The following is a 27,591-nucleotide window of genomic DNA, read 5'->3' on the forward strand; positions in this document are numbered from 1 at the left end:
TCTGGTGTTCCTAAACTGACCTCGCTGGAGACGCATAATCTCAGCTTGGAAAGGACTACGGCGACACTCAGTCTGCCATGCCATCACGAGGATGCTGAGCAGGGAGGGGGCACGCATCATATGCATCTGTCAAATCAGAGTTAATCACTCCTTACTTTGTCCAATCATATTTAGTTAATAACCGCGTGTTCACCTCGTGGACACCGTGTGTATTGATGATTAAGGGTATAAAGGATGAGAGTTCGGAATGGGGAATTAGCTCTCTCTGTGACAGACACTTGGGTGTTTGTAACGGAGATCTCAAGGGTTTAATCTATGTCTATGTTTTAATAAATCATTGTACTTATAATCTAACCCAACTGCTTCTGACTTATTTTGTACTCACCATTGAAGGGTTTCAGAATTTCTAAGACACTATCTATCTATCTATCTATCTATCTATCTATCTATTCTTCCTACAATCTATAAATAAATTCACACTACGGGTTTCTTTCAGCGTTCCTCATCTCCCATCCAGCAGATGGAGGTAAATATACGAGAGAGTGAAAGAGACTCGAGCGTCGAAGAAAATCCCAACAGCGGAATCTGACGTCTTGTTGACAGAAGCTAATAGTCACCTGTTAGCTTAAATACCTGTTGTTGGAAAATAGCTTGTTAATTCAGAGCTTATTTATTTCTTTATTGAAGAGTGATCTGTTAAAAGCATGGTTGACTCTCATTTTCAGGTTCAGCTTACAGCTGTTCTAGAAGTACTGATGAAAACGGCAGTCGCAGACATTTGCGCTCTGACGGACAACTGGTTCAGGTCTTTACACATGGAAATAATGAGAAGCAAGAAGGAAAACGAGGAGCTGAGACAAAAGTTGTACAACGGACAACAATTTATGCCAGAAGCGGTTTCGGAGAATGAGTGCACAAAATCTGGGGAACCTGGCGGTGAAACGAAAAATTCTGCGGGTTGGTCCCCTGCACACCAATATGAAACTTTTGCTAGCTAGTTAGTGAGCCTAGTTTGACCTGGTGTGTATTGAGATTTTACAACAAGCAAATCAAATGTCCTTTTTTGTAGTGTTACTTATTTTCCCCCAAAAAATTTACCTTAAGAAGAGGAAAGGCACAGGCTTGGTGAAAAGTGTGATGATCAGACTGGCACCAAATTCTAGAAAAATTACAAATCAAATGGCTCCACCAACTATACTCTGTACACATCCCTACAACACATTTGAATTAATCTTTGTTCCAATTTTTAGTGATGGCCTGCTAAACATTTTTTGATCAGCAGTTAGACGTTCACTACAATGTCATTACAGCTTTCAGTGCTCATCTCTTTTGCAGAGTCTAGGAAAATGGCCAGAAACCTAACAGCTGAGTCTACAGCAGCCAGAAGAAGACACTGGGTGGGTGATTTTAGATTATTTGGGTATAAATTTTAAGTGTATTATACACTTGTTTATGCTAAGTACTAACACTCATTTATAAGACATAACACGTTTGATCTGACTATGACCATGTTATTGACTTTCCTCTACTCTCATCAATGTGCAGAAGTTGGGCTCTATACTAGGAGTGAAAGGAGAGATAATGGACAGATCTGCTAGTGAAAGAGTGGAACAAAGGCTGGATGGTAATGGCAAAGCAATGCAGAAATGGATCTTTAAAGCTCATGGCAACATTTATTCAGTTTCAAAATAAAAGATTAGGTTACTGCTTAGTAAATCGGATATAGGAAATTGTAGTACATTGGCAAGTTTTTCACTATTACAGTATGTTTTCTATGTTTCTCTAAATAGAATCACAACCTAAATGCCTTTCTTCCTGATTCTTCTTTCTCAGCAGCATCCAGTGATATAATTTGCGGTCCTGTTTGCATGGAACCAGAAGCAAGATGCCCACTGTATGACCTCAAGCCTGAACCAGAGAAGGCTCAACATGATCTTCAAACCTCTGTAGTGGAGTGTAGTACAGATGTCCATGAATACTGTGAAGATGAGGGGGAGGAACCTCTATTGACGGGTGTGTGTGACGCAGACAGTGAGCAACATTTTCCTCAGCCTAAAAGAGAAGAGGAAGAGTTTGACATCTCCTGTTTACTGACGTCTGACTTGCAGCATACTTCCACACAGCTACTTAGGGAGAACAACACAGAAATAAACTCGGACTATAGGATGTCCTTAAATTTAGCCAGAGACTTTAATTTCATGGTGACTCCAAATGTTAAGCATTTAAATTATCTAGAAAGAACCAGTATTTCACTAACATGTGAGAAACAGAAAGGCAAAAAATATACTTGCAATGTATGTGGGAAAAAACTTTCAACAAAATACTCATTTGCTGCTCACTACAGATTACATACCAAGGAGAAGCCCTTCACATGTGCACAGTGTGGCAAAAGATTTGCCAAGAAATTTAACCTAGACATTCACTACAATGTCCACACTGGTGCAAAACCCTATGCCTGTACTCTCTGCCCCAAGATGTTTGCTGATCCCAGCGCTTTTGGACGCCATAAGAGAACTCACTGAGAACGATCACAACACCTGTAACACTGAGTGTATGTAATGTGGGACTCTTTAAATCACACAATACCGAGAGTTGTATGGGTTTTGGTCATAAAATTGCACTAGATTCAACACTATAGAGGAGACCCAAAACAAATTTAGCATTTCTCTGTCTAGTCCATCTTAAAAAACAAAAGGACTGACAAACAGAAATTACCACAGAGGAACCGTAACCACATAACTATGCTACTAGAAATTAAATAAGTTGTAATTATCATGCCTCACCTAATGTAAAAACTTGTTTCCACTATTTGAAAGACTTACAATGTACATTTTAAATGTAATTGATCTTTTAAAATGTTTACAGGTTTTAGGAATATTATGGCATTTTCATCCCAATCCTTGTCTATTGTATCCCTAGTGTTTGGTTTTATTAACACATACAATAATGTCAGTGTGATAATAATGTCAGTCCTTAGAAATGAATGGGAAAATCTCAAGATACACTCAAAAGCCTAAGAGGTTTTAATGTATTTAAGGTTTTCCATATTGTTCTAAGTACAGTGAAAAATCAATATAATCATCTGGTTATTTATTATATTGTAACAGAACTTGGAGGATGGTTATTTTTGTTTATTGGCCATATTTGTGCATATGTTTGCAAATAGTTGGCATGTACTGTTGCAATTGCAGGTAGTTTGTAAATGCTGAAGCGCTCAGCAACGTGCTATATGTGATTATCAATGAAAAGAAACAATTTGCATAGTGTAGGAATTGAAAATAGCAGATCAGTATCTTCTTATGATTGTTTAATGGAAATAAAGGGAAGGTTCACATATACATTTGATATTGACTCACTTAATTTTCCTGTGTATAGAGAAAATGCATTAGTTTTCTTTCTTGACCCCCTTAGTTACTGATGCATGAATATTAGATAAGTACCATTTTTATATTGTAAACAAATGTACTAACTGCACCAAAAGTAAATTATTCTGACTAAAGATGGGTGAAGATATTGTGTGGTTCTTTCTGTACATGTTTATCAAACATACTATGCATTCAATTATTTCTAAATATTTCAAAAATTTCTATTCTTGTCTTGGCACAATTGGCATTCTCATTGAATTGGCCTGTTCTCCAGTGAAATGATTCCAGTTTGTATATGTATGTGTGATCTGCCAGAACACATCTTTCCACACATGCAACTAAGACCAAGCAATATCAAACATTTTTATTTGTAACAATTAAATCACACTACAAAGTTTCAAGAGATGTTTTGATTTAAAGCAGCCGTAAGATTGACATGGAGCTCAGCAACAAAGGAGGATGTGCTCCTGATTGTCCAGACCCACTCTTGTGTCAGCTTGTGTAATTCTCATCATAAACTGTCTAGATTGGCGAATCTTGTATTGTCAAATTTTCCTGAATGTAGAGAACACAGAATACACAAGAGGACTTGGCATACGCTATACATTTCATAGCAAAGATTTAACTAAACATACATACACGATAGTAGTTCCATATCTTCCAGAACTCCGTTATTAAAAGGTCCATTTATGCACAGTGATTAAACTTGAAATTTGTCATGTGAAACAATTTATTAATAACTGTACCTCTATGACTAAGAAAACACAAGTTTCTGCAAAACATACTGAAATGTTTTATACCATTAAGCTGTGATCATACAAGGTTGGATCAGGCTTAATTTCAATTAAAAATCCAATGTCCAATTTCCAGTACCACAATACGAGTGACTCATCACAAACACACTTGTCTTTAATTACCACTATATGAAATCAATATCAAAATTTAGTTATTTTTGATCATACTAGAATCTCTCTCTTGGCATGCTAGTAATACTTGATCATTTGGTAAATAAAAAGGTTAAAGATGTTCCTCCCAACTGGTCCACTAAAACAGGAAAAAATACTGTTGAATTAACACTTAAAAATTATAAAGCATCAAGCTTTGTAGAAACTAACTTAGCACATTCCTCTTTGAGGCCCTGTGTGACAGGAGCAGCTGAAGCTTGCATTACTATGCTTTGGTGAAGTGATGTTAAGTGATGTTAACTGGTGACATCTCTTTGCTACCATGAGAATTCCTAATTCTGCATAACATTCAGGTGGTATTATAATGACCATTTGCATGAAAACATTCTAGTTTTCTCTACTTGTACAAATTGTACTGGTTATCAGGGGAGACTGATAATATATGCTGCAATTATTGCCTGTTCTTATGACTAATAATTCTCTAAAAATGTGTTAACCTAGATATAATAGAATAGTTTAGCTATCAGTGAAGATTTTAGTTTCTAGGCCACTTTTCCAGACCCACTTTCAATGTATAGGTTACTGTTACAGTATATGACACTGCTGTTAAAGGGCTAAAGGTGTAAATTAAATCCAATACTACTACCATCCCCTAAAACCCAATAAATCCTGCATCTTTGAATGAGGTATGACTGGTTCTGAAGATTAACTGTGATGCAGCAGAGCCACAGTTTTGTTGCAAGATGTGCTTATTGATTAACAATTCAGATCATAATATTGCAATTGTGATTTTCAAATGCTGCACTATTTTTAATCACATCTGTCCATTTAAGCAAACGTACGTTATAATATGTATGAAGGATCGTATTTGCACCCAACATGCTAAAATAAATACTTGATAGCCCATGCACAGCCATGAGAGCATACTGCCTGACCAAAATTCTGTCTAGTGCCATTGGTGATATTAGACTCCTCCCACTTAGCTGCATTTCACAATTTCAGACCATAATTTATATGACAACGAGGACCTGAGCAAAGGTTGCTTTATCAGCTTTAAGAAGATCATGTGCTGAAGGGTCCATAGCATGACAACCTGGATTTAAAACAATATGAATAATAAAAATAAAAACTTATTACCGAAACATTGCAATATAAATAATTATTAAATCACTTAGCAAGATAAACATGTCCAAATGTTGAACACGTGTCCTAGCAAGCTTCTGTCTTTCAGGTAAACTTTTAAATATCATACCTTAGACAACAAGCAAGTGTATGTCTCCAATGTTTACATACCAGAAGTTTTTTTTCATGTTTTGCACCTTGTAATATCTGAGTACGCAATGCATACTTCTGAACTAGATGACACAGTTTCCTTCCAAAACCCCAGAGGCTATGGGATTTATTAATGCACTATCATTGTGCTTCAAAGAGCGCCTCCTCACTGGCTATCTTGCTGACTTTTTCAACCAGCACCTCTGCACTGATCTTGGGAAGGCCATTGTCCAAGGGACAACCCTCAACCAGACTGTTCATAGGAGTCGGGGGGACGCCAGAGTCTTCGTCCAGGCCGGCGTCCTCCAGACACTGCTGGCTGTCACTCTGTTCCAGTAGGCACTCTTCCTCCAACTCCAGCTCCTCCAGGTTGCCACCAAGTACCATCTTCCTTTCCCTCTCTTTAAGGAAGTCTGAAATAATTGGCAGCACCTTCTTGCGAGAGGCCAGTGCGTTGCCCTGAACATAGGTCTTCATATCCGGGTATGGACTGCTCATTGGACTAAGATTTAGAAGGGGGTTTCTGGCTTTTTCCAGAGCTTTGCTTACCTATTCAGCATGGCAATTATGAAACAGAAAATTACTATAAAGAGTTAACAATATAAATAATTCAGACATACTCCCGTTCATATAAAATAAACTGATACCTCATCCCTGTAGAGTGTGCAGGAGCTGTAAACAGCAAGCTGTCTGAAAGGCTCCTTGTTGTCACTGAAAGAGATCGTCATGGCGATCACCAGGTTGTAGTTGTGCTTATGACAGAACTCACAAAGCTCCTGCTGTAAACAGCGTCTCTGCAGGAAGGCCTGTAAACACGTTGTCTTTTTCAGTATTTTATCACAGCCAAACGATTATGCTGGGTTAAAAATCCATGCAACTGTCACTGAAGTGATTCCTATCATGGTAGTTTATGTCTGCTGGATAAAAGGAATTCCAGAGTTAAGTTTTATTGTGATCACTGCATGTTTAAAAGCATTATGAGATGAGGGTACATGGAACGTTCTTCGATTATGGTTGTAAAAGAATATTACATAATTCCTAAGAATGGGCACATATTGCCCTGAACCAGTTTCACATATTACCCATACCTCAACAAAGTTGATTTAAAGCTGTTCTAAACAGGAACGTGTTATGCGGTCTTAATCACGCTATATTCTATAATTGTAGAATATAGCCATGCAACCAATATGAAAAGTTCTTCATACAAATTACTCTTTTGTATCTAGTCATATTCCAGTAAAGTTTTAGGTTTACAGAACACAAAAAGGACAGAGAGGAGCCGGAGAGGAGGACGGGTAATAACCAGAGTGAACTCATCATCTCAGCACTTACATCAAGTGTCATGTAGATAACACTGATGGCCAGTTTTAGCTCTCCCCCAGATACAGCTTTCATGTCCTTTAATAACATCTGCTCTGTGGTGAGGCCTGAACACAGAACACAACTTTTTGCATTTACATCTTCAGCAGACACTGAACAAAACAAGCGCTTTCTTCATCATTCACTCATGAGACACTTGCGAGAGGGACATGCCACTTGAACATCTGGATTCAACAAACAGACAGGGATTTCTCCTCATCACATCCCACTCACCTGATACATCAAACTTGGCGCTGTGTAGGGACTGGAAGAGTACACTCCTAGGGGGTAGCTTGGGAAAGCGCGTTTCTAAAAGCACGGCGTACTGGCTGTCTTTCGGGGTGACTTTTCCTGCCTCGGGTGCCATATTAACACAGTCGGTGATAATGGAGCCTGGTGACAAAAGGGAAGGTATGAATATTTAAAGGCAGATCAGTTGAACATCTCCGTCTTCACATCACTTGCGGCTGCTCTGCTGACGTGCAGGTCCAGCTGTTCCCCATGTGCTGCAGCCTGCTCAGAACATGCAATGTTCATGTCCAAAATGAGTAGGAAAAATGTGAGGGGAACTGTGAAAAAGTTCTGCTCAACCTGCGCACATGTACAAATGTTCATGAAGGTGTTTTCATACAAACAACTTATGAATAAAAAGATTAAAATCTGTGTTAAAGCATTAAATCTGTGTTTGCTGGTGACTCGTCTGCTTGAAACAATTTTGTATCCAAGCAGGCCAGGCACTGCCAGTTGGCTGCAGACAAAGTAAACAACAGACTGAGCTCAGAGGACACGCATTCATGTTGAAAATTGCTGCCACTTAGCCTGGTAAAAGGCCATGCTGTGGTAAGCTTCACAGACCAAACAATCTGGGGATTTGCACAAGTTGAAATTGCACAAATTGCATCACGCTATATTAACCTTTCATGTCTTCAACATTAAACCTGAAATTTCCTACACTGTTCTGCAAGGTATTATCAGCACAGAAAAAAATTTTCTTCCCGGTGTTCAGCACAAATAACATTTTTAGATACTATGTCATTTATAATGTCAGCTGTAATAACACCACTGGAGTCAACATCTAATATCTCGTGTTTCTGGAGTGCGTATTTGTTCCAGTATAAAGTCTGACCAAAGTTAACGTTAGAGACACTGCCAGGAAAATAGTCTGAAGAATGCACACATATTACAGAGCTGGATCTCCACATTAATCTTATTTAATAAGATGCAAAAATGGCTGTGGACTGTTCTGGAGCATGAGCAGTTCACTTTCAATCAATTAGCCTGTGTGTTTTTGTCTGCTGGAATATGTTAATTGAATTACCGTATAAAAGCTGTGCCACCTGCTGGTCCACCACTGCAGGGCCTTTCTGGACAAGGCGCTCCGTCACCAGCGTGGCACAAGAGCCCACAATCTCCACCGTGACATGGCAGGAGGGAGAGGGAGTCCTTTCTAGACGGTGATGATCGATGACCTCTACCACGGCTGACTCCAGTGCACGGTCGTCCCTGCAGGGAGGTGGTCCCGAGTTACAGCGCACAGAGCACGAAGATCCAGTGCATGCTCACTTAGCCGGCTTAGATCACAGCGTTCCTACTCCGCTGCTTCCCATACAGATGTTATAAGCTTGGCTCAAAGTGAATGACTCCAAAAAAGGGACAGCTTCAGGCTTGTTTAGATTTACACTGAAATATACTGTGAATTTTCTTGCAGTAAATTCTGAAGCCGAGCAAACCGTGGCTTACTGTCTTATAAATGAATAACCACGACTGACAGTGTGCTATTAGTCATGGCATGGAGGAAACATACTCGGGCAAAACATTGTGGTCCACTAATGTTATAGCCAGCTGCTGCAGGCCGTGGAGATCCACCTCGTCCCTGAACAGCAGGTAGTCCTGAGACAGGCCGCTCTCTTTCAGCAGGAAAACACAGTCAGAGCGCAAGGGGAACTCTGACCGTGGGATGTTGAGGACAGGGACAGCGGCTTCACCAGAGCTCAGCGTCTAGGACCAGGACAACAAGGCTTTAAACAATGCACAACTTCTCAAAGCACTTTTGTGATAATACAGCACTCAAGCTGATACACTCGCAGTGTAATTCAACAACAAAAGAGAGCAGCTCACCTTCGACAGAAAGTAGGCAAAGGTGAGGGCTGACACCATGGAGTCAATATCACATGCCTCATTTCCCAGCACCACATGCAGCAACCCTGAGCTGGTCTTCATATGATTCTAAGAGCAGCATAGAACAATGAATAAATGCTACACATTAACATCACTGTAATAAACCACAGCTCATGTTCCAGCTATTAAAATTCAAAAGTGCATTCATATATATATGTGGTTTATATATATATATATATATATATATATATATATATATATATATATATATATATATATATATATATATATATATATGAACAGGATCCACTGATATGGTGGAAAAATAACCAGAGCAGGTTTCCGCTAATGGCAAAAATTGCATGAAAATATCTCTGCATATGCCCTACCAGCACACCCTCAAAAAGAGTTTTCAGCACAGTGGGAAGTGTGGTCACCCCAATCCGCAGCTTATTAATCCGGTTATTACAGTTTAGCGCGTTTCGGGAAGTCATGCTTTCTGTTTGTTTTATTTTTTCTTGCTCTTATTATATTTTCATTCATTATTCTTTCCCTCATTTGTTGTTCTGCTGTGATATCATAGTGAAATCCATGATGATTTATTTTAAAGCTTTTTCAAAAAAAGGTAAATGCCATAGCCATTCATAAGCTCTGTTGCTTCATTTTGTTGATCAACTTTTAATAAATGTGTTTACAAACACCTTCGTGTCAATTTTATTTTGTAGCAAAATTAATGCTTTTGCTGAAGTTGAACGTCATACTTCGGTTGACAATGAGCAAGTTTCCCGACGCACAACAAGCAGGCTTATTCCATTTATATACAAATATATTTGATTTTCATTTGATTTGATTTATTCCATTTGCGTGAATAACATGAAATGTTTAAAAAGACATGCTATAACCTAAAAATAAATAATAATATCCTAATAATAATAGTAGAATAATAATAAATAATATAATAATATGCCAATTAGGCATATTTGTAGCAGTAGGGTATTTTATTATTAAGTTATATACCTGATTGTATCATTTTCCGTACAATCCCTACTAAAGTTTTAGGTGAAGGAGACCTAAAGAAGGTCAGTGCATGTTTGTGGAAAAACAAAAAAGTAGGCGTGGCATCGCGATGGTTACCATCCATCACTATGGTGGGTCATAAATGACGACGGACGATAATATCGTCCATCCGCACAACCCTAATATATAACCTATACATCTCAAAACATCTACCAAACATAATCAGCACTGTTTATTCATATGGCAACAGGAGGAGAGGAAATTATAGCTTTTAGTAATGTGAATTTAAAAAACTGAACAATACAAATTCTACAAGCCTATTGTTTTGAGGGAGCTATTAAAAAGATTGGGAGCTATTAAGATTGACGCAATTAACATTTTATTTCACAGCACTAATGAGAATGTGAAATTGATACCTTTCTAAATACATTTTATATTGATTCATCTTTTCACCTTAATAGCATGTGTTCATGTGAATTAACTAAACAAGCATGCATTAATATGTAACTAATTATTTTTATGCATAGGCACAGATAACTAATTTTACGAAGCTACTGATCTTCATCTTGGTGGTTAGTATAGTATAGTCAGTGTTGCCTCTCTTGTGGGGGGACCAGTGTTTGTAACACCATCTGAGCAAGAGCTCTATGCCACACTAAGACTCTTTGGGCAAGAACCCTAACACAACATCTGCCTACCTCTGTGACATGTCTGAAACATTAAACCGCTCTGGATAAGAGAAAAATTAAAGCCTAGTCCCAGTCATTTACACAGCCATGTCCTGACCTAATCATTTCACATGGTTAGTATATCAAGGGTATACAAGTAGTAGATGTTGAAATTTCTAACTGCTACTCTTTGAATCGTTCATCTTTGCTAACACAAAGAGGGATAAGAATACCATTACTAAGCACTATCATAATTGTGTTAATTGTGCTGCAACTTCTGTCTTTCTTTACTCTCTTTTGAAAATCTAGTCTAATCTTAATTCTACAACCTTTATATACATTAGCACTGTTGCCCGTCTGAAAACCAGGACTCAGGTCACATCACAGGAATAAAGAAGGGAGAGACTGTAAAACAAAAAGGTGACAACGGTACATGTTGTTGTTTTTGTTTTTTTGTGTGTTTTTTTTTGGGGGGGGGGGGGCGGGTACTATAGATGACTAATAGGGAAATTAAAATTAAATTTAAATTAAAGCTTGTTTTGCCAAAATCTGAAGGCAGCAAAGCCAATAAATAATTTTTACAATTTTTTAAAAACACTGTAGAGAGACTGATCAGACTACAGACAACCATGAGATTCTGCTTGGCTGGCTGCAAAACTAATGGCTCTAATAGGTTCATATCCTACCTAGCTGGTATTGAATATTGTGTCATACTGAATACTTATGGGTGTCACCATTCCACTATTTAACCTTCTTCATGCTTCAAACCAAAAAAGCCTCGGATGATATGTACTGAAGGATCTGTTTAAATGTACTGAAGGATCTATTCAAGAACCCAGCCATTTATCTCTCTATCTAACCTCATAGACTGTACATACAACCCATGTCCAACATAGTCACTGAGAAAGCTAGCTTAGCTTACAGCTAACGGACCTCAGCTCATTCGTTCATCTAAATGAGCTACTTAATCGCACCAGGCTGCTATATAACAAAACCGTGAAAAACATCGAAATAAGAATGAAATTTTTAAATTAATAAATACGAGACACAACAAAACACACGGGAAACTTCTTGAAGGAAGCCTCATTTTTGCTGTATTATCAGTGCAACAGCGGGTCCGCACATGCGACAGAGTCGCACTGACAGACGCCACACAACGCCCAGCAACTTTTAGACACTTTACCCCGTCATGCAGTCTAACAGGCCACAGTAAACATCTTTCTGACACAACTTCCTAAAAATCTGGCCCGCTTCAATCACACGAAACTTGAGCCCGCACGTCTGGACAGACTGCCATTAGTTATTAACTCGACAAACTAAAAGTCCCTCTTGTCTTTACCTTTAACACCTCGGGACAGCTCCGTAGATACGCTTCCATTTTTACCCGGAACCTGAGGTTACTCGAGTACCCAAATGTCCGTATGAGAAAATCCTTTGCAAGCAAACTGTCTTACAGTAGTTCACAACCTCTTGAATGTGCTGCCAATTTTTTTAGTGTGCTTGTTGTTTGCCCAATCTGCGAACCTGCCCGTTTTGGATCGCACATGCGCAGAAAGTCACGCGTTTGTACGCTAACGTTACATTTATATGGGAGGCCAGAAAGGCCAAAGAACACAGAAATCAAACTCGTTTTACTTTAAAATTAACGTCGTATATTTCGTCATTATGATGCAGGTAACTGACAATGCCTGAAAGAAAGCCACTAAATCTATAAAGCGAAATTAGCTAGAATTTTTTGTGTCATTCTCAATTCCTGAAAAAGCAAGCATGTTTAGGGTGATGAGCTGCAACTGCATGTTTATATATACTTACACACACACACACTCACCGGCCACTTTATTAGGTACACCTTGCTAGTACCAGGTTGGAGCCCCTTTTGTCTTCAGAGCTGCCTTAATGCTTTGTGGCATAGAGTTCAACAAGGTACTGGAAACATTCCTCAGACAGTCTGGTCCAAACTGTCATGATAACATCACACAGTTGCTGCAGATTTGTCAGCTGCACATCCATGATGCAAATCTCCTGTTCCACCACATCCCAAAGGTGCCATTCGAGTTCATTGACGAATGGATATTCAATGGAATCTGAATTCTGTCACCTTCATATCTAGGCCTGTTTGGATGAGACACCCTGGTGAATACCTTTTATTATGGTAATGAGTGGCAGTGAGGTAAGCAGTTCGTTATACTGTGATTTCTTAGTGCTTTATGTATTAGTAATGTATTACTATGCTCCAGGGAGCTGAACCTTTGATTTTGCAGTTACAGGCACCTTGTGGTATCTTTCCCAGGCTGCCCACCAGCAGCCAGCTTCAGCTCAGACAGTAAGTCTGTGTTCACACATTCCTGTATTTTAAGCAAAAACACTCTTGAAAATGGAATGCCCTCAGTTAACATTAGCACACTGATACAGTTATGCTAAGTGCAGTGCTGAAACCAAGATAATGAAGCCATGAGTTCTGACTACCTTTTCCTGTTTTTCTTGTTTTGTATTATTTTGAAATAGGAGACGGTGGTAGTGGTTCACATGCTTTCCAGGGCTCCTACCCTTCCACTCAATTCAAGTTCTATTGCTGTTTAGAAATGAGACAATGATCCAGTGTCCAATTCCATGACTACATTATTTGAGGTGATTTCTGTCATATTTGGAAGCTAATTTTGAATCTTTTTTATTTTTTTTAATAATGTTAAAATAATTTGTACATTTTAAAATTTTACTTTTACAGATTCACTAATTTTTTCTATTTTGATTTAATATTTAAAACCATAACACAGTATATTTCCAAACTGTCATCATAGTATTTTTGCTACATATTATATATTAATCTTTCAAGTTTAATAAATAGATTTTGAATAGAAATCTTTCTGGGGTCTGATCAAAGAGACAGGTATGGGTTGAGCAGTGTGAAAGAGCCATGGGTATGCACAGTATGAGAAGCAGATATAAGTAGGAACTGATGGAGTCTGAGAGATGGATATGTTTGGGGTAACCCAAGTGGTAGATGTACGAGTAACCTAAGAGGATCTTGTACAAGGGAGTCCACAACAGCACCAAACTACAAAGCTCTTAATAGTGCTACAAATCCTGAACAGATCAGATTTTAAATGATGAAGTCATGAAAGCAGTACATCTCAACAAATTGAATTTTCTATAGCCAAAGGTCTTGGGGTTGGGACTTCAGCTTGGAAAGAACGCCCACATGTCATGTGTGGATGTGAATATTTAAAGCAGTGAACACCTTTTCAGGATACAGGTTTGAACCAATTGTATTAATGGTTCGAACAGCAGGAAACGTTAAAATGTGTATGTGTAAAAATATGGAGATGACATCAAAGTGATCTTCCCATTAACTGTGGCCAAATGTTTCAAATGCCAGAGTATCTGTTCTTTCAGTGTCGGTATCCTCCTCCATACTGTCTGACATGATGTAATACACATGCATTAGCCTACTGGGCCCATCACTTTATTACATGACTTTTAACTACCGGTAATAGAAACTGTATTGATCCCTAAGGAAACTGCAGGGTAAGAGTAGGAGACATGGCACAAGTAAACAGCTTTCAAGTACCAGCTTCTCTTCAGCAAAGAGTAAACAGTTATAAAAAATAAGTATAAAAGGAACTGATAAAAAAAGACGACAATAAAATTGCTGCATTCAGGTCTTCCACATTTTAACACCATTTGTGCATACTGTGCTTTACTGTACATTAAGGCTATATAGACTTTTTTGTATATCTCGATGTAATAAAATGTAATATTAAAATAAACTTCAATGTTTTATAAAAATTTCAGGAAGCAGAAACAAAATTATCCAGAGCCAAGTTGTTCATCTTGTCTCTCATTCTCTAAACCTGATCCGATGGGTTTTGGGTGTAATATTTGCCGATATCTGGTGATTGTATGCAATACTGTTGCTCTTGTTTTGATCTTTGCTTTGCTAATTGAAAGTTCTTCCATTAGCATCCTGATCTAAATCTTTTCAACATAGTTGCCAGGAAACATGCCTTCTCTCCCCCGCAGACGACCAAACCACCAGCCTGATGCGTCTGGACAGAAAACACACAGCAATACAACATTAATGCAACTTGCCTTGCAATACTAATGTACAGACGAATGCAAATTTTGCCTTCATATATATAATTAATGTCATCTTCACTATACAAAAGATGTCTACACTACCGTGTTTTACCTTCATTTAAGATCTCTATGACTTCCTCAGCATTGAAGCTGAGCTCATCTGTGTCCTGGGCGTCGTAGGCGTAGAGGGCGCGGCACTGTGGGGACCGAGGCTTGGGCCGGGGGGCTGGTTTAGGCAGCCCTGCTCCCGGAACAGGTTTAACCTCTTTTGAAAGTCGGCGATGAAGTCTGGTGAGGACAGATTGAGGACAACATAAGCAGTGTGAGAGAACAATAATATATGGAACCCACACACAGTGCTGATCATCGATGAGATGTAGAATTTATGAACAGTGCATTAGGTAAAAACAATAAAGAGAGCCTTTAATCTCACCCTGCTACACCCTGGTCAGGCACTTTCATGAAACCCATGTCAGTGTATTCTCCATCACGGTTTTGACTAGGGCGAAGCCCATGATGGCGGGGCAGGGTGGGTTGATCCATACTGGACTGCTGACGGAGCAAAGAACCCCTAGAGGAGGCATGACGGCCCTTGTTAGCGACTCCTTGACCTGCACTCCTGGAGGGACCTAAGGACATAGAATTTTTTTTATAACTGCTTTTCTAACATTTTCTTTAAACAATATTTCATATCAGTTGAGGGTTGCTAGAGCCTTACCACGTAAATGCATTCCAGTGCCCTGAGTTGGATTTCCTATGTATCTGCTCTTCCGGTTATCTATGCGAGTGGGCCCTGAAAGAAGTCCTCAGATTATACTCATGTAGTACACAGCATCAACATGTGGCCATAAATAGCATGCGTGTTTATACATATACATGCTGAAATATTATCTTCAAACAGTTGAACAGACTGTCGTATTTTTTAAAAATCATTAAACCAATTTTTATCATCAGTTAAATCATCAAAAATAGCAGCATTTGCAGCAGACAGCCACAGTTAGAGACCTACTTGAATTTTTAGGGAGGCCTGGGCCTATGCTAACACTAAGGGTCTTGCCACTGGGTTTGAGGAGCACACTGTCTCCCTGGCCCATTTGGAACTGGATCTGCCGAGAGCCGGCGGAGGCAAACGGGCCCCAGCCTTCTTTCTTCACCTTAAATTCAAGTCTGGAAAGATCAAGACATTAAACTTTCACAAAATGCTTCTTAATTACATACCGCACAGGAATGAACTACTACTACAACCACATTCTTAGAAAGCACTCAGACATGGAGGAACAGGAGATATGGAATGAACATACAGGTTATTGAATTTCAGGGGCAGCTTCTTCCGAGTCTTCTCCTCATAACGTTTGTAGAGCAAACTCAGAAACTCAGTTTTAAACATGGACTCCAGCACGCTGTCATAGCGCTCTTCATGCACAATGAAGAAGTCATCCTGGAGCGTGCTGAAGGGGAAGTGGGAGAAGGTTGTCAGTCCAACTGGAGACGGAGGAAAAAGTTGGCTACAAGCCAGCAGTCATAATGGCAGTAACCTTATTGGCCAGCATGTGATGTGATCACTAAACAATGGCAGATGGAAACTTTAGAGTTTAAAACCATTGACTCTTATGAATTTAAATCTTTTACCATTAATTTAACAGTGTGTGAAGCTGTGATGGTGATTGTGTGCAAGCTATCCAACCTTCACAGGAAAATGTACCTTAGAGAGATGGACTGAATCTTCTCCAGCTCAATTTGCCTTTTGATGACCTCACGTATCTGGCCCTTCTCAGGGCCCTGCTTCACTTTCTCCCGGCCAATCAAGTAAAGAAACTTGGAGGTCAAGATGAGGTCACGCTTCACAGTCTGGGAATGTAGGGAGAATGTGCAAGGATGTGATGTCAGGAAATGATTCATTTTTAAGTGTCAGATAAAATTCAGTTTTATGAGTAAAATTCAGGAATATGAATTTAAAACTCAAGAAATGGCTATACAGCATACCTGTATCTCCAGAAAGGGGAAGGGGAAAACATTCTTACCTTAAACCTGCGATCATATTTGACCACCACATCAGCAAATTCAATCCTCTCCCTGCGCCCCACAAACTGCCGGATCTCAGGACGATTGTCTGTGCCGATGTAGTCGCCCATGAAGTTGCGGTTCAGGCTGTTTTTTCGCCGTTCCTTCTTATTCAACAGAATGTCCGATGCTAAAAGACAAGAACCGCATTTCACACTCTGTCCCCATACAGTGTACAAAAGCATTACATGAAGTATTATAGGCAGGCCCGTTGACAAGAAAGTTTCATGTGCCCCCCCCCCCCCCGATAACGTCATTTGAATTTCCTCTGTAGTATATAATATAGCCACACATCAAAGCTGTTTCTGACAGCTTACTGGTTTATACTTGACGCGTCGCGGCGTGAGGGTCCGCGCGGCGAAAATTACGTAATCGCAATGGCACCACCACCGGGCCTCACGCGCTGTCGATTCGCGAGGTCGTGCACCTCTCGAATTTTGTAACTTCACGCGCGCCGCGCTTCAGCGCAATGAACAAAGTCACGTTTGCAGGGTTCATACACCTTTACAAGGTGGAATTAAAGCACTTGTACGGCACTTTAAAGGTCCATTTCAATATTTCCCAGCACGTTAAACTTAAAATTTTTTTTTTTAATTAAGTTAAATATACTCGAAATTATTCGAAATAATTCGCTTTTTATCACATTATTTAATGGTTGTTTATTTTCAAAACACCCAATCTTAACGTCTTCACGTTCTCTCATGTTTTGTCCTGGAATTACAAGAGGCTCGTATTTGTTAACGTAATCCAGGAACTGTTCAGTCAGACAGCTATTTGTTGTGAAACGAAGTAGTTACAATTTTAAGCATTTTCAAGTACTTTAGCCTAAATTTCAGCATTATTCAAACCTGGAACACAATGCAACATTAAAATTCGTCAGGTAAATGTTTTTCCTTTCTTTTCTGCGCTCCAGATTTCTGTATTTACTTTACTTTAACGATCCACCACTGTATTTCCCGCTGTTGGGCGGGTACCAGCCGGCTACAGTAGGTGCTGGATCAAACCATTTTTCAGTGTGAGGCGGGGGTGTATGCACTTAATGGAAAATATGCAGATAGGTAAGAAAAAAACATATATTTTAGCCATTTAGCTTATTTTGAGTAAAGAAAGTTATAGTAATGAAAGATTTCAAGATTATTTAAAATTATAGACTTTAAATAAAAATAAATTGCTGGGCTCTTTGATGGGCCCCCCTGGCGCTGGGGCCCGGGACAACAGACCCGGTTGTCCCCCCCTGTCGACGGGGCTGATTATAGGAAGCACTGCATGCTAATTACTGCCTAAAAGAAGAGCCTAAAATGGCCAGGTTCTTACCCTCCTCTCGCATGCGGACGTATTTGCGAACAGCAATATGCTTGCGCCAGGCCTGCTGGATGACGCGGGCGTAGCCATTGTACTTTCTCTCCCTCATTTCTTCCAAAAGGAACAGCTGCATGGGACAGTGGCTGACCATGAGTGATTCAGCTTTACACAGACAAAAGCTCAAACAGAAAATACCACCACCTGACCAAAGCATCCATGAAGAGCACCCCGACTTAAAAATCGCTTAGTCCAACTAATCAATTCCTTGACTAGGACTATATCTGTGAAGATCGGCTAACCACAGGAAGCAGCATGCAGCCTGCCACAAGAGGTACGTTCTGTGATGCTGAACTATCCCCTAAGGCAACGTCTTAGGTATGTATTCATTTTGCTGATTCACTCAAAAAACATTTACAGTATATATGACATACATATACCACAAAAATGTGCTGTCCTGTGTGAGAGTATGTTTAGAAAAATTTGTGAAAATCACCACCACCAAGTCAAAGTGGCCTCACTGATTCTGGGGCCTTGATGAAGATCTTGCTCTTGCCCAGCTGGTACTGATCTGAGTCCATGTTGACAGATTTCAGCAGGTGCAGGACTCCTTGCTTCTCATCTCCACGCCACTGTGGCCATGTCTCTTTAGTCAGGATTGCATATCTGCATTTTAGAGCGTCTGTTTAGTGCGTCTGATCATACGCCACACTGACTCTCACTCAGTAAAGTAGTGGTGTTTCCAGGCTCACCTCTGCAAGAACTTCCTGAAGACACGGCGGAAGGCATACCCGGCCCTACGCACACGAATGTTCTCGCGCAGGCCCAGATACTCCACCTGATGTTTGACGCGACTCTCCTCCCAGTCTCTGGCCTTTTTGGTCTCGTTGGGTTTAATGCAGCGGATGTAGTGGGGGGTGCATTTCATCAGTGTCTGCACCAGGTTATTCGCTTGTTTCTGTAAAGGCAGTGGATGTTTCAGTGAGGTACACCACTACCTAATGGAAGTGGCTTTTTCCATGTGTGTGTCCTGTGTTAGTTGAGTCACCTTGATTTTGGCTCCTGCGGTGGTTGGACGGCCTTTCTTTTCAGCCTCAAGATTCTCTGGGAAGAGGTTTTGGATGAATGCACTGTTGATGTAGACAGAGTATTTAAATGGACCGGTAGTTTGTTAAACATCTCTAAAAGACATGACATTTAAAAAACCATTAAGTTCCCAAATATTTAGTATTGCCAAGCTCATAGTAGGAAAACCTGAATTACTGACCTAAGCAATTTACAAATTTACGAACCCTAAAAAATCTAAATGTAGAAAGGCTTAATACCGCAAACTGTCTATCAGAAAGGAAATGATGAGGTAAACACTGAACTTACAATTCACTGCTTTGCATCAGTTCTATGATGTCATTGAAAAGTACATCTCTGTTCCTCTCACAGAAGCCATTAACAATATATGAGACCTACAGGAAACAGGGCATCACTGGTATCAGTCAAAGAATCAATTCTGATGGGTGATAAGTCACGTGAAGTGATCACAGAACAGGATGACAGAGCCGGAGGCCATCATGGCAGGCTGTCCGAACATCAAACCTCTGCTTCTTGTTTCTGTGCAAACCTGACTTGCCTCCAAAGGTAATTATCATGAGCTAATATCAGGGGTGTTTGAGAAAAAGATGCATACAAATGGTGCATACAGGGTTTGGAAAGCACTGCAGTAGCACAATACACATGTTTCTGAAACAGTGGTGTTCATTCCTGCAGCAGGACTGGACAGACAGAGTGAAAGATCAGTATGCAGCCCAGACTGCTGGGTGTCTGTGGGCGTATCTTCTTTCCAGTCGGGGGTTATACATCACCACGGAACCTAAGGTGCTGCTACTGCCCAGCAGCAATGCCCAAATGTGTTTCTGCTGAAGGCCTTGGATAGCAGAGGTTCCGGAAATGACTTTAAAGCCCTTCATTCGCAGAGAACATGGGAAGGAGTCAAGAGTAGAAACAAAGAAAACCACCTAAATGATTAAAAAAAAATGTAGTATCACAGATACTGGTCCTACAAAACATGTCATACATTCAGCAGGGTGGTGCTGATCCAGGCAACACAATGGCCAGATTGCCCAAAGCCCTGCTAATGGAGGTTCTCCCTGTAGAGAGCTCCACAAGTTAGATCACAAGGAGAGACAAGGCCTTTGGGTTTCAAGGAAAATAGAAGGCCAGCTCTGGTTACCTTCATCCACAAATGCTAAATCCATATGGTATACTGTCCACACATTAAAATGATTACTCGCATATACAAAGGGAATGGAGCTATAGAGAGCCACCCCTTACCTTGCCTGCGTAGTGGTGCACTACGAATCCTTTATTCCAGCTATTGAAGTGTTCGTGAGTGCCGACCTGTGCTTGTAGTTTCTGGAGCAGAGTCTGGTCTGCACCCTCTCCCTTGGCATGCATGGTAGCACATACATCATCCAGGACACTCATAATACCCACAGGGTTCTGGAAATACCACATTCCCAATTGAACACACATCACTTATACTGAATACTAATTTCAATTCTAAGAAATATTTCCTGATTTGAAAAAATAAGACTTGTGCAATCATCCTTCAAAGTATCATTTATGAGACAGTGAATTTGAGCTTTGCTTTTTTTTTTTTATCTTAAAGAGATTTAACACTCACCACTTTGGATTCTATCAAGTCACATACAACTTTGTTGTTAAAATACTCAATAGGTGTCCATTTAATTCCCTCCTGCACATACTCGTCCTGTAATGGAAAAGAGAGATATAGTAGTAACACTGGCCCTAAACTACAGGGCTACTGCCCCTAAACCCCCCGCTGCTGACCTGCTCGGCCTTCAGAGTGAGCTCGATGAAGATCTGCTGGAGCTTCTCATTCACAAAGTTAATGCAGAACTGCTCAAAGCCATTTTGCTGTATGTGAATGACAAAGACGGAAAGATGTTGACACATTTTGACATGTTTACTTTGGTCACATCTACAATGAAGATGTCTGTGAATTCAAAAAGGTTTTTTCTACAGATTTCTACCTGAAAGATTTCAAAGCCATAAATGTCCAGCACCCCAACGTTGAATTCCTCATGGTCCTTCTGCATGGCCTTGTTAATTGCCTTTGGATATAATACAATATGTTTAATAGGTAAGCATATAGATAACAGGTAGGTTTCCAGTTAGGCTAATTACATTCCAAACATTTGAAGTGTGAATCTACACTTGTATACACTACCCCCACTTTTGCTATCAATAACGTAATATTTGACATTAATTTTCTTTCATCCTCACCACTCAATGCAAGCACCAGTCAAGACAAGTGATATGCATGTTATGTAATGCATTTAGCCCTGGATTAGACTGATTATGGTGTTGATTGCGTATATGTGAGATCACTGGGAATCTGCCTGTAGGGTCTTCAAATTATTTAGCTTATTAAAACTAAGGGATGTGCCTGGCTGAAATTACAACAAACAATGCAAGAACAGAAACAAATGATAAAATCTACCCATCATATGCGATCATCATTTTAGAGTCACAAAGAATAATGTTCTGGTGCGGCTGAAATGAATCCACAATGTGCACAGGACACGTGTGGTTTGAAAGCTGGAGACGTACGTCTACGAGGTAGTCAAAGAGGCGGGCGTAGAGAGCCTTGGACAGGGCGTCTCGTGAAAAGCAGGCCTGCTCCGTGTTCAGTGTGACAAAAATGCTCTCTGTCTTGCCACCCCATTTACTGTCCATAACCCGGCTGGTTAGCTTCTTCTTCAAGCCCTCCTGAGATATACCCAGCAGGTATGACGGGAAGGCAAGAACTGCATGATGGATGGAGAAGATGTGAAGCATTTTCAGAACAGCAGCAGAGCCCACAGGGGAACACAAGCGATCGTAAACTGAATGCGAAGTACTCACAATCTTCGCTCTCCACCACAGCATAGTTGCCTTCTTCTCTGAAAGTGATGTTGCCCAGATGAAGGATCCCAGCGACAATCTGCATCACAGCATCTTGGTCTTCCAAAGACAGACCAATGACTGACATAGCCTCCTTCAAAGAGGAGAAAAGTGAACCAGAATCTCTCGGTTAGGGTGTTGTGACCATCATGCTTGCGACAATTAATTGCTCAAAATGTAAATGTTTGCGTACAGTTCCATATTTTCTGAAGCTGAGACCCGAAACTCACCATGGTGTCAGAGAACTCCTTCTTGTCATTGATGTCATCTACAGTGTAGGTACCAGATTGGTTCATGTAGTAGTAGTAGTCTGGAGTGGTCACTCCCAAATTCTCTCTCTGTTCTGTAGTGGCTCCTGCTAAGAGCTGACGACCCAACAGTATGTTAGATCAGCATCAAACAGGTCACCCGATCCAAGACCCGTTCACGTATTCCTTTACCATAACAAACACTATCTCTCAGACACTAAACACATTATAAACATATCCATTGTAGCAAAAATCACATGAAGTATGCTTTACCTGGTAGTATATATGAAAATTCCTCTCTCCTTGGTTTTGAGACACAACCCTAGATTTCTCCAAAAGGAAGTTTGAAATTTTTCCTCCATCAGGTTCTCCTCCCCGGCTGAACTGGATCTCAAAGTATTTTCCCTGAGGAACACACATAGTGAGGAACACGCATAGTGGCTCAAGAACATGGCTTAAAGTCTGAAAAAACAACTGTTGCTTGCTGGGCCAGCACACAAAAAGATGAATCAGTATTACAGACATGCATATTCACAGCATCATAGTTTACAGCTGTGCCCACACCCAAACATGCACACGCGCGCGCGCACGCACACACACACACACACACACACACACACACACACACACACACACACACACACACACACACACAAGCATGGACAAGTCTTCACTTGTTGAGAAAGCATGTACTGTTAACATTAGCCTAAAGGCTTTTGGACAAGAATGCATATAAAATGTCAACAGTTGAACTGCAATGACAATGTATGCGGAAGTAAGAGGTTAATGTAGAATTGCAGATCATTCCCGATCAAAGAGTCCGTCTGTAAAACTCAAAGTTCTGTGATGTTCCGTCTGGCACTTCTTCGTGCATTTGTGTAGAAATAAGCAGCAGTACGGGCATGTTTACACCTTGCATTACATGAATTTCATGCCCAGATCATATCTGGATACAGCTGGGTTCTGGTTGCAGTTTTTACAAATGGGTCCTCAGTATGTCCATTTGATATTGAATTTTCTTCTCTCATATACATAGTTTTCATTTGACTTACTACTAACCTGCTACTGTCTGTGTAATATGCATGCTGAAAAGAACATGAAAAGAAACCAAATAAAGCATCAATGAATCCTTTGCATCTATGGTACATTTCTCGCTTACACTTGGAATGTAATAGAAGCAAACTACAGATAGCTGTTTGTTGTGAAATGAAATATGGATACAATTTCAAGCATTTTCAAGAAACATTTCACCATTTAGCCAAAATTCCAGCACTTTTCAAACCTGGAAAATTCTAAATTAAAATTCAAGCATTTTCAAAGATTTCAAGCACCTGTATAAACTCTGCTTCATGTATGACATATTCAATTTCATTTGAGAACATGCAAGTGTTATCAGCACTCTGCGTTGGAATATCCATTCGCACAATTTTATTTGGCTATTGAAAATGTATGCAGTTTACACATGTGGTCATGCTTCTGTGGTTTTTGACCATCTTGAAATGTGGTTTGAGTGATCTGATCAAAATGTTTTATGTGACCTAATGAAATCCAAACATGATCTGATCATGAAAATAGCATATGCTAATGTAAGGTGTAAACAACTTCCCTGAATCGTGTTTATTTATATGGAAAGTAAATAGTTTTTGCAAGCTTGACTCACGAAGCGACTAGAGTTGTTATTGCGCACTGTCTTGGCATTCCCAAAAGCCTCCAGCAGGGGGTTAGACTGGAGGATGATGTCTTTAACATGCTGAGTAGAGAGGGGAGAAGATAGAATATGATGGGAGTGGAATCCAGTTTGAAAAGACATGAGTAATACTTCTGAATGTAGAGCACACATTCCACTGGTTTATAATTGACATTAATAGGTCACTATGTGCACAAAGTAAAATACAGCAATTAGTAAAGTGTCTATATGTACACAGTGAACTGGAAAGCATTTTCAAAATACCATTTCCATATGGCTTAAAACTTTAAAATAAATTACTACAAAAATACTTTTCAACAGTGTGCATGAGGACATGCTGACAGAAATTATAATAAAAATTTTAAATAAATAAAAATTAATAAAAAGGTTCCTACCTGAACTTTAGGACCCCCACCAGAAACTTTGGAGATATAGCTCATAATGTACTTGGCTGCCACAGTCTTTCCTGCTCCACTCTCTCCACTGTAAAATGCACACTTCAGTTGTGAACGAAACCATCATAGCAAATAGTCGGATCAAATTGATCTAAATGCACTACATGGGTTAGAGATGCCTTACCTAATGATGACGCACTGGTTTTCTGCATCGATCATCATATTGCGGTACATGTTATCAGCCAAAGCATAAATGTGTGGTGGATTCTCATACTGAGCCTAGTGTGGAAACATTCAAACAAGCATCAGTTTATTGGAAATTTTGGAAAAAGAAAGAAGGATTGACATGAGAAGTAACAAAAGTTTTTTTTTTTTTTGATGCCATGACACAAAACACTCCATATTGACCTTAGCTGTGACAAGGTCACAGATCAAACAAAATTAAATCTTCAGGGGTGTACTGGTTTCTTATTATTGTTATTATGTGTATTCTCGAGCATAATTAAGACACTATAAATGTGTACAATGTAATGGGTTTAACTAGCATGAATACAGGAATACACTGGTAGATGTGCACTCCTCTACACTTCTAAGAGAAAAACACATACAACTAATCTGTAGTCAGAGAAAACAGCAACCACTTGGTCATATCCAGATCACAGAATTCACCCCACACACCAATTTAATCCTCACTACGCAGGCACCATGGCAAGCGCCAACATGCTATACTACCTCTCTGCCTTTGCCATCAGAGTCAAGCCCTGATTAAATGAGTTATCCTGCAGGAACGACTCTTCACTCTCTTCTCTTCTTAATCCACATGCTGACAGCACACTTCCACATACTGCAACATTAACTCTTATGAAGCCAAGCCAAGCCAAGCCAGAGATGGAGAGCCAATTCTACTCACAGCTCCCTGATAGAGCTCCACTTCCCGGTCCGAAAAATATGGCAACTGCTTGAAAGGATTTACAGATATCAGCACAGGGCCTATATATGTCTGGAAGTCACTCGTCAAGGACTTGGTAAGCGATACACACATGGATATTAAAATATCTTTGAACTAGACCTTCTGCAAACTCTGATCATCTGCCTTATGAACATACATATTACATAATGCCATTATATAACACAAAAGGTTGACAACATTTAAAATATTTTTATGAATGTATATAAATGTATATGAATTTAGAAACATTTAAATGAATAATTGCTTAATAACCAAACAGCTTTAACAGAAAGCAAGTTTTCTGCACTGACTGGTCAGTGTCATACAGTCCTGCAACAGAAGGTGCTCCTGCTAAATAATCTTTAAAGCAATACCTATAACATTTGTAAAAAAAAATTAAACATAATCTTCTCAGAGCATCCTGACATAGGCTTAGCATTTGAAATGAAACACTGGCATTATTTTCGTGATGCTGGATATTTTCATGTTGTTGAAGATTAACGCTTTCTTTACTAAGGACTACTACTGCAGACCTTTGGAAAACTAAGCTCTGAATGCAATCATGAAACCAAATGCATTTGGCTGCAAGGATACGAAAATGAAGTCATCCATATATCTTTTCTTGAGGTTGTCTGTAATGGCATCTTCATTGATCTTGGCCAGGAGGACCATGTCATCCACACCACTGACCTTCACATTTTGAGTTTGCCAGTGATATCTCTCCTTACTGCCCTGGAAGATAAAGAGCTTGTCATTGTCCATCAGAGCAAGCTAAATGTTAGTTCAAATTAATAAACAAATCAACTGTTATGGAACACGATGCTTGTTGAACACATCACATAAAGTATAATGCTGCTTTATTGCACAATTTGAGTTTGGATGCTTGATCTGGTTAATAAATGTTTGATTGTACTCATTAACTCTGAGCCAGCCAAAATAGTTTTGGGGAGTGTCTCAAAATGTGTGTAAATACATGAGGTGATGATGTTGAGCATTTTAATATCATATACTCAACACATAAATAATGCGGCTTTGATCTTTGTTTGCCTTGTTGAATGAAATTCCAGGACGCTGTTGCCAAGTGTTACATCTACTGAAATTGATAAAGATGCCTTTAGATGTGTAGTAGGATAAAAAAAAATAGGAATTTCCTTAGCCATGTTCTTAAACAACCTACAAACATGTACAACACGTCCAGATTAAATTCTTTATTTTTAGGTAATATTGTTGACTAGAGTCCAAACACCTTTGCTGAGAGAGATTTGAAGTTGTAAATTTTGCAAAAAATTTTGTGAAATGGTCTGTCTCAAGGAATGAATTCATGTTGTTTTGCTTGGCAACAGCAACATGAAAGTACTCACTCAATAACTCACTCTTCTAAACAATTAGAAAGTTGGATTTATTTATGTCATCGAAATACTTTAGAGTTGTACACTAGTTCAGAATATTTTGACCTTTAGAATATACAGTTCTTTCACGAAAGTAAGAAATCATTCACATTAACGGTAACTAAACTTCAGTATTAACGAATGAGTAAGGCCGCGCCCATCACCATTATGAAATAATGTATAAAGTACTTTTCAACCCTACATTACGCAGATATGTATAACTCAAATACTTGTGTGCAGTGAATTTTGACAACTCAGGCAGCGATCATTTCTTATTTCAACAATTTTCACAACGTCAGACGTTCAGGACACATTTCCTTAAAAAAATCAAAATCGAGTCATTGCAAACATTCTCTGACATGCAACACTCGTAAATCAAACTGGCACAATACACATGCATTCGAGGACGGTGTATTTTAGTCAACATTTATTTTAAGCGTACTTACCATCTTGAAATAAACACTTCCTGTATCTCAACTCAGGGAGTGTACGATAGGATCCGAGTATTCAAGGAACGAGAAGGTTTCAGGTGAAACTCGGATTTTAAGGTGATCAGTATTCTATGTCCATTTGCTGTCCTATATTGCTTTGTAATCCTTATGAATTGTTAAGCCCATAAAATGAGTCCTAAATTGTAAAACAGTCATGTATTCTACTTGTAAGGAAAGTCGGACACTGGTAGACTATACAGCGACAAGTGCAGACAGGTAAGGAACTTTTTTTTGTCCTTACACCTCCTTCTTCGTCCAGAGGGAATTGTGGGTAGGCATATTTGAGTATTACTGCACTCTCAACGTCGCCACCCACCGATTCTTTGGGACAT

The 27,591-nt window shown here is 39.6% G+C and overlaps 3 protein-coding genes across 5 annotated transcripts; 1 reads left to right on the forward strand and 2 right to left on the reverse strand.

Moving 5' to 3' along the window:
• Positions 1 to 546: 546 nt before the first annotated feature.
• Positions 547 to 3,501, forward strand: LOC143474141 (uncharacterized). Of its 3 annotated transcripts, XM_076971478.1 has the most exons (5): positions 547 to 957; positions 1,336 to 1,397; positions 1,546 to 1,624; positions 1,834 to 2,013; positions 2,345 to 2,482. In XM_076971478.1, exons 1-5 carry the CDS (start codon positions 705 to 707, stop codon positions 2,413 to 2,415), a joined length of 645 nt encoding a protein of 214 aa, XP_076827593.1. In that variant the 5' UTR covers positions 547 to 704; the 3' UTR covers positions 2,416 to 2,482. The 3 variants fall into 3 exon arrangements, with proteins under 3 accessions (XP_076827593.1, XP_076827592.1, XP_076827591.1); XM_076971477.1 differs by having other exon boundaries at positions 548 to 957; positions 1,837 to 3,501; XM_076971476.1 differs by having other exon boundaries at positions 549 to 957; positions 1,834 to 3,500.
• Positions 3,502 to 3,714: 213 nt separating this feature from the next.
• On the reverse strand, positions 3,715 to 12,259 carry prune (prune exopolyphosphatase). The gene is made up of 8 exons (XM_076971475.1): positions 12,044 to 12,259; positions 9,020 to 9,127; positions 8,706 to 8,899; positions 8,220 to 8,404; positions 7,136 to 7,294; positions 6,875 to 6,969; positions 6,190 to 6,348; positions 3,715 to 6,091 (listed from the first exon to the last, which is right to left on the reverse strand). Exons 1-8 carry the CDS (start codon positions 12,080 to 12,082, stop codon positions 5,684 to 5,686), a joined length of 1,347 nt encoding a protein of 448 aa, XP_076827590.1. The 5' UTR covers positions 12,083 to 12,259; the 3' UTR covers positions 3,715 to 5,683.
• A 1,496-nt stretch (positions 12,260 to 13,755) lies between these two features.
• myo1eb (myosin IEb) lies at positions 13,756 to 27,504 on the reverse strand. Its single transcript, XM_076971479.1, has 27 exons — positions 27,215 to 27,504; positions 25,975 to 26,112; positions 25,342 to 25,431; positions 24,616 to 24,710; positions 24,432 to 24,519; positions 24,010 to 24,099; positions 22,623 to 22,754; positions 22,332 to 22,466; positions 22,063 to 22,195; positions 21,769 to 21,965; positions 21,189 to 21,269; positions 20,986 to 21,072; positions 20,819 to 20,905; positions 20,467 to 20,634; positions 19,516 to 19,601; positions 19,190 to 19,271; positions 18,894 to 19,099; positions 18,663 to 18,807; positions 18,157 to 18,271; positions 16,803 to 16,972; positions 16,484 to 16,629; positions 16,083 to 16,229; positions 15,791 to 15,948; positions 15,500 to 15,574; positions 15,215 to 15,410; positions 14,894 to 15,069; positions 13,756 to 14,750 (listed from the first exon to the last, which is right to left on the reverse strand). Exons 1-27 carry the CDS (start codon positions 27,215 to 27,217, stop codon positions 14,674 to 14,676), a joined length of 3,303 nt encoding a protein of 1,100 aa, XP_076827594.1. The 5' UTR covers positions 27,218 to 27,504; the 3' UTR covers positions 13,756 to 14,673.
• Between the last annotated feature and the right edge of the window lie 87 nt (positions 27,505 to 27,591).

This window comes from Brachyhypopomus gauderio, chromosome 13 (genome assembly GCF_052324685.1).
Source record: "Brachyhypopomus gauderio isolate BG-103 chromosome 13, BGAUD_0.2, whole genome shotgun sequence".
In the NCBI taxonomy this organism is placed as follows: domain Eukaryota; kingdom Metazoa; phylum Chordata; class Actinopteri; order Gymnotiformes; family Hypopomidae; genus Brachyhypopomus; species Brachyhypopomus gauderio.

Bases quoted from the DNA above. Each gene is read 5' to 3' on its own strand.
- LOC143474141 (XM_076971476.1), top strand. From the start codon at position 705: ATGGTTGACTCTCATTTTCAGGTTCAGCTTACAGCTGTTCTAGAAGTA. The intron at 958-1,335 runs GTTGGTCCCCTG...TCTCTTTTGCAG, and splicing joins TGAAACGAAAAATTCTGCGG to AGTCTAGGAAAATGGCCAGA. The intron at 1,398-1,545 runs GTGGGTGATTTT...ATCAATGTGCAG, and splicing joins CAGCCAGAAGAAGACACTGG to AAGTTGGGCTCTATACTAGG.
- prune (XM_076971475.1), bottom strand. From the start codon at position 12,082: ATGGAAGCGTATCTACGGAGCTGTCCCGAGGTGTTAAAG. The intron at 9,128-12,043 runs GTAAAGACAAGA...TGCTGCTCTTAG, and splicing joins GCTGTCCCGAGGTGTTAAAG to AATCATATGAAGACCAGCTC. The intron at 6,092-6,189 runs GTATCAGTTTAT...CATGCTGAATAG, and splicing joins GCACACTCTACAGGGATGAG to GTAAGCAAAGCTCTGGAAAA.
- myo1eb (XM_076971479.1), bottom strand. The intron at 20,906-20,985 runs GTCAGCAGCGGG...TTTCCATTACAG, and splicing joins TCACTCTGAAGGCCGAGCAG to GACGAGTATGTGCAGGAGGG. The intron at 18,808-18,893 runs GTGAGCCTGGAA...TCTAAAATGCAG, and splicing joins TTCAGGAAGTTCTTGCAGAG to ATATGCAATCCTGACTAAAG.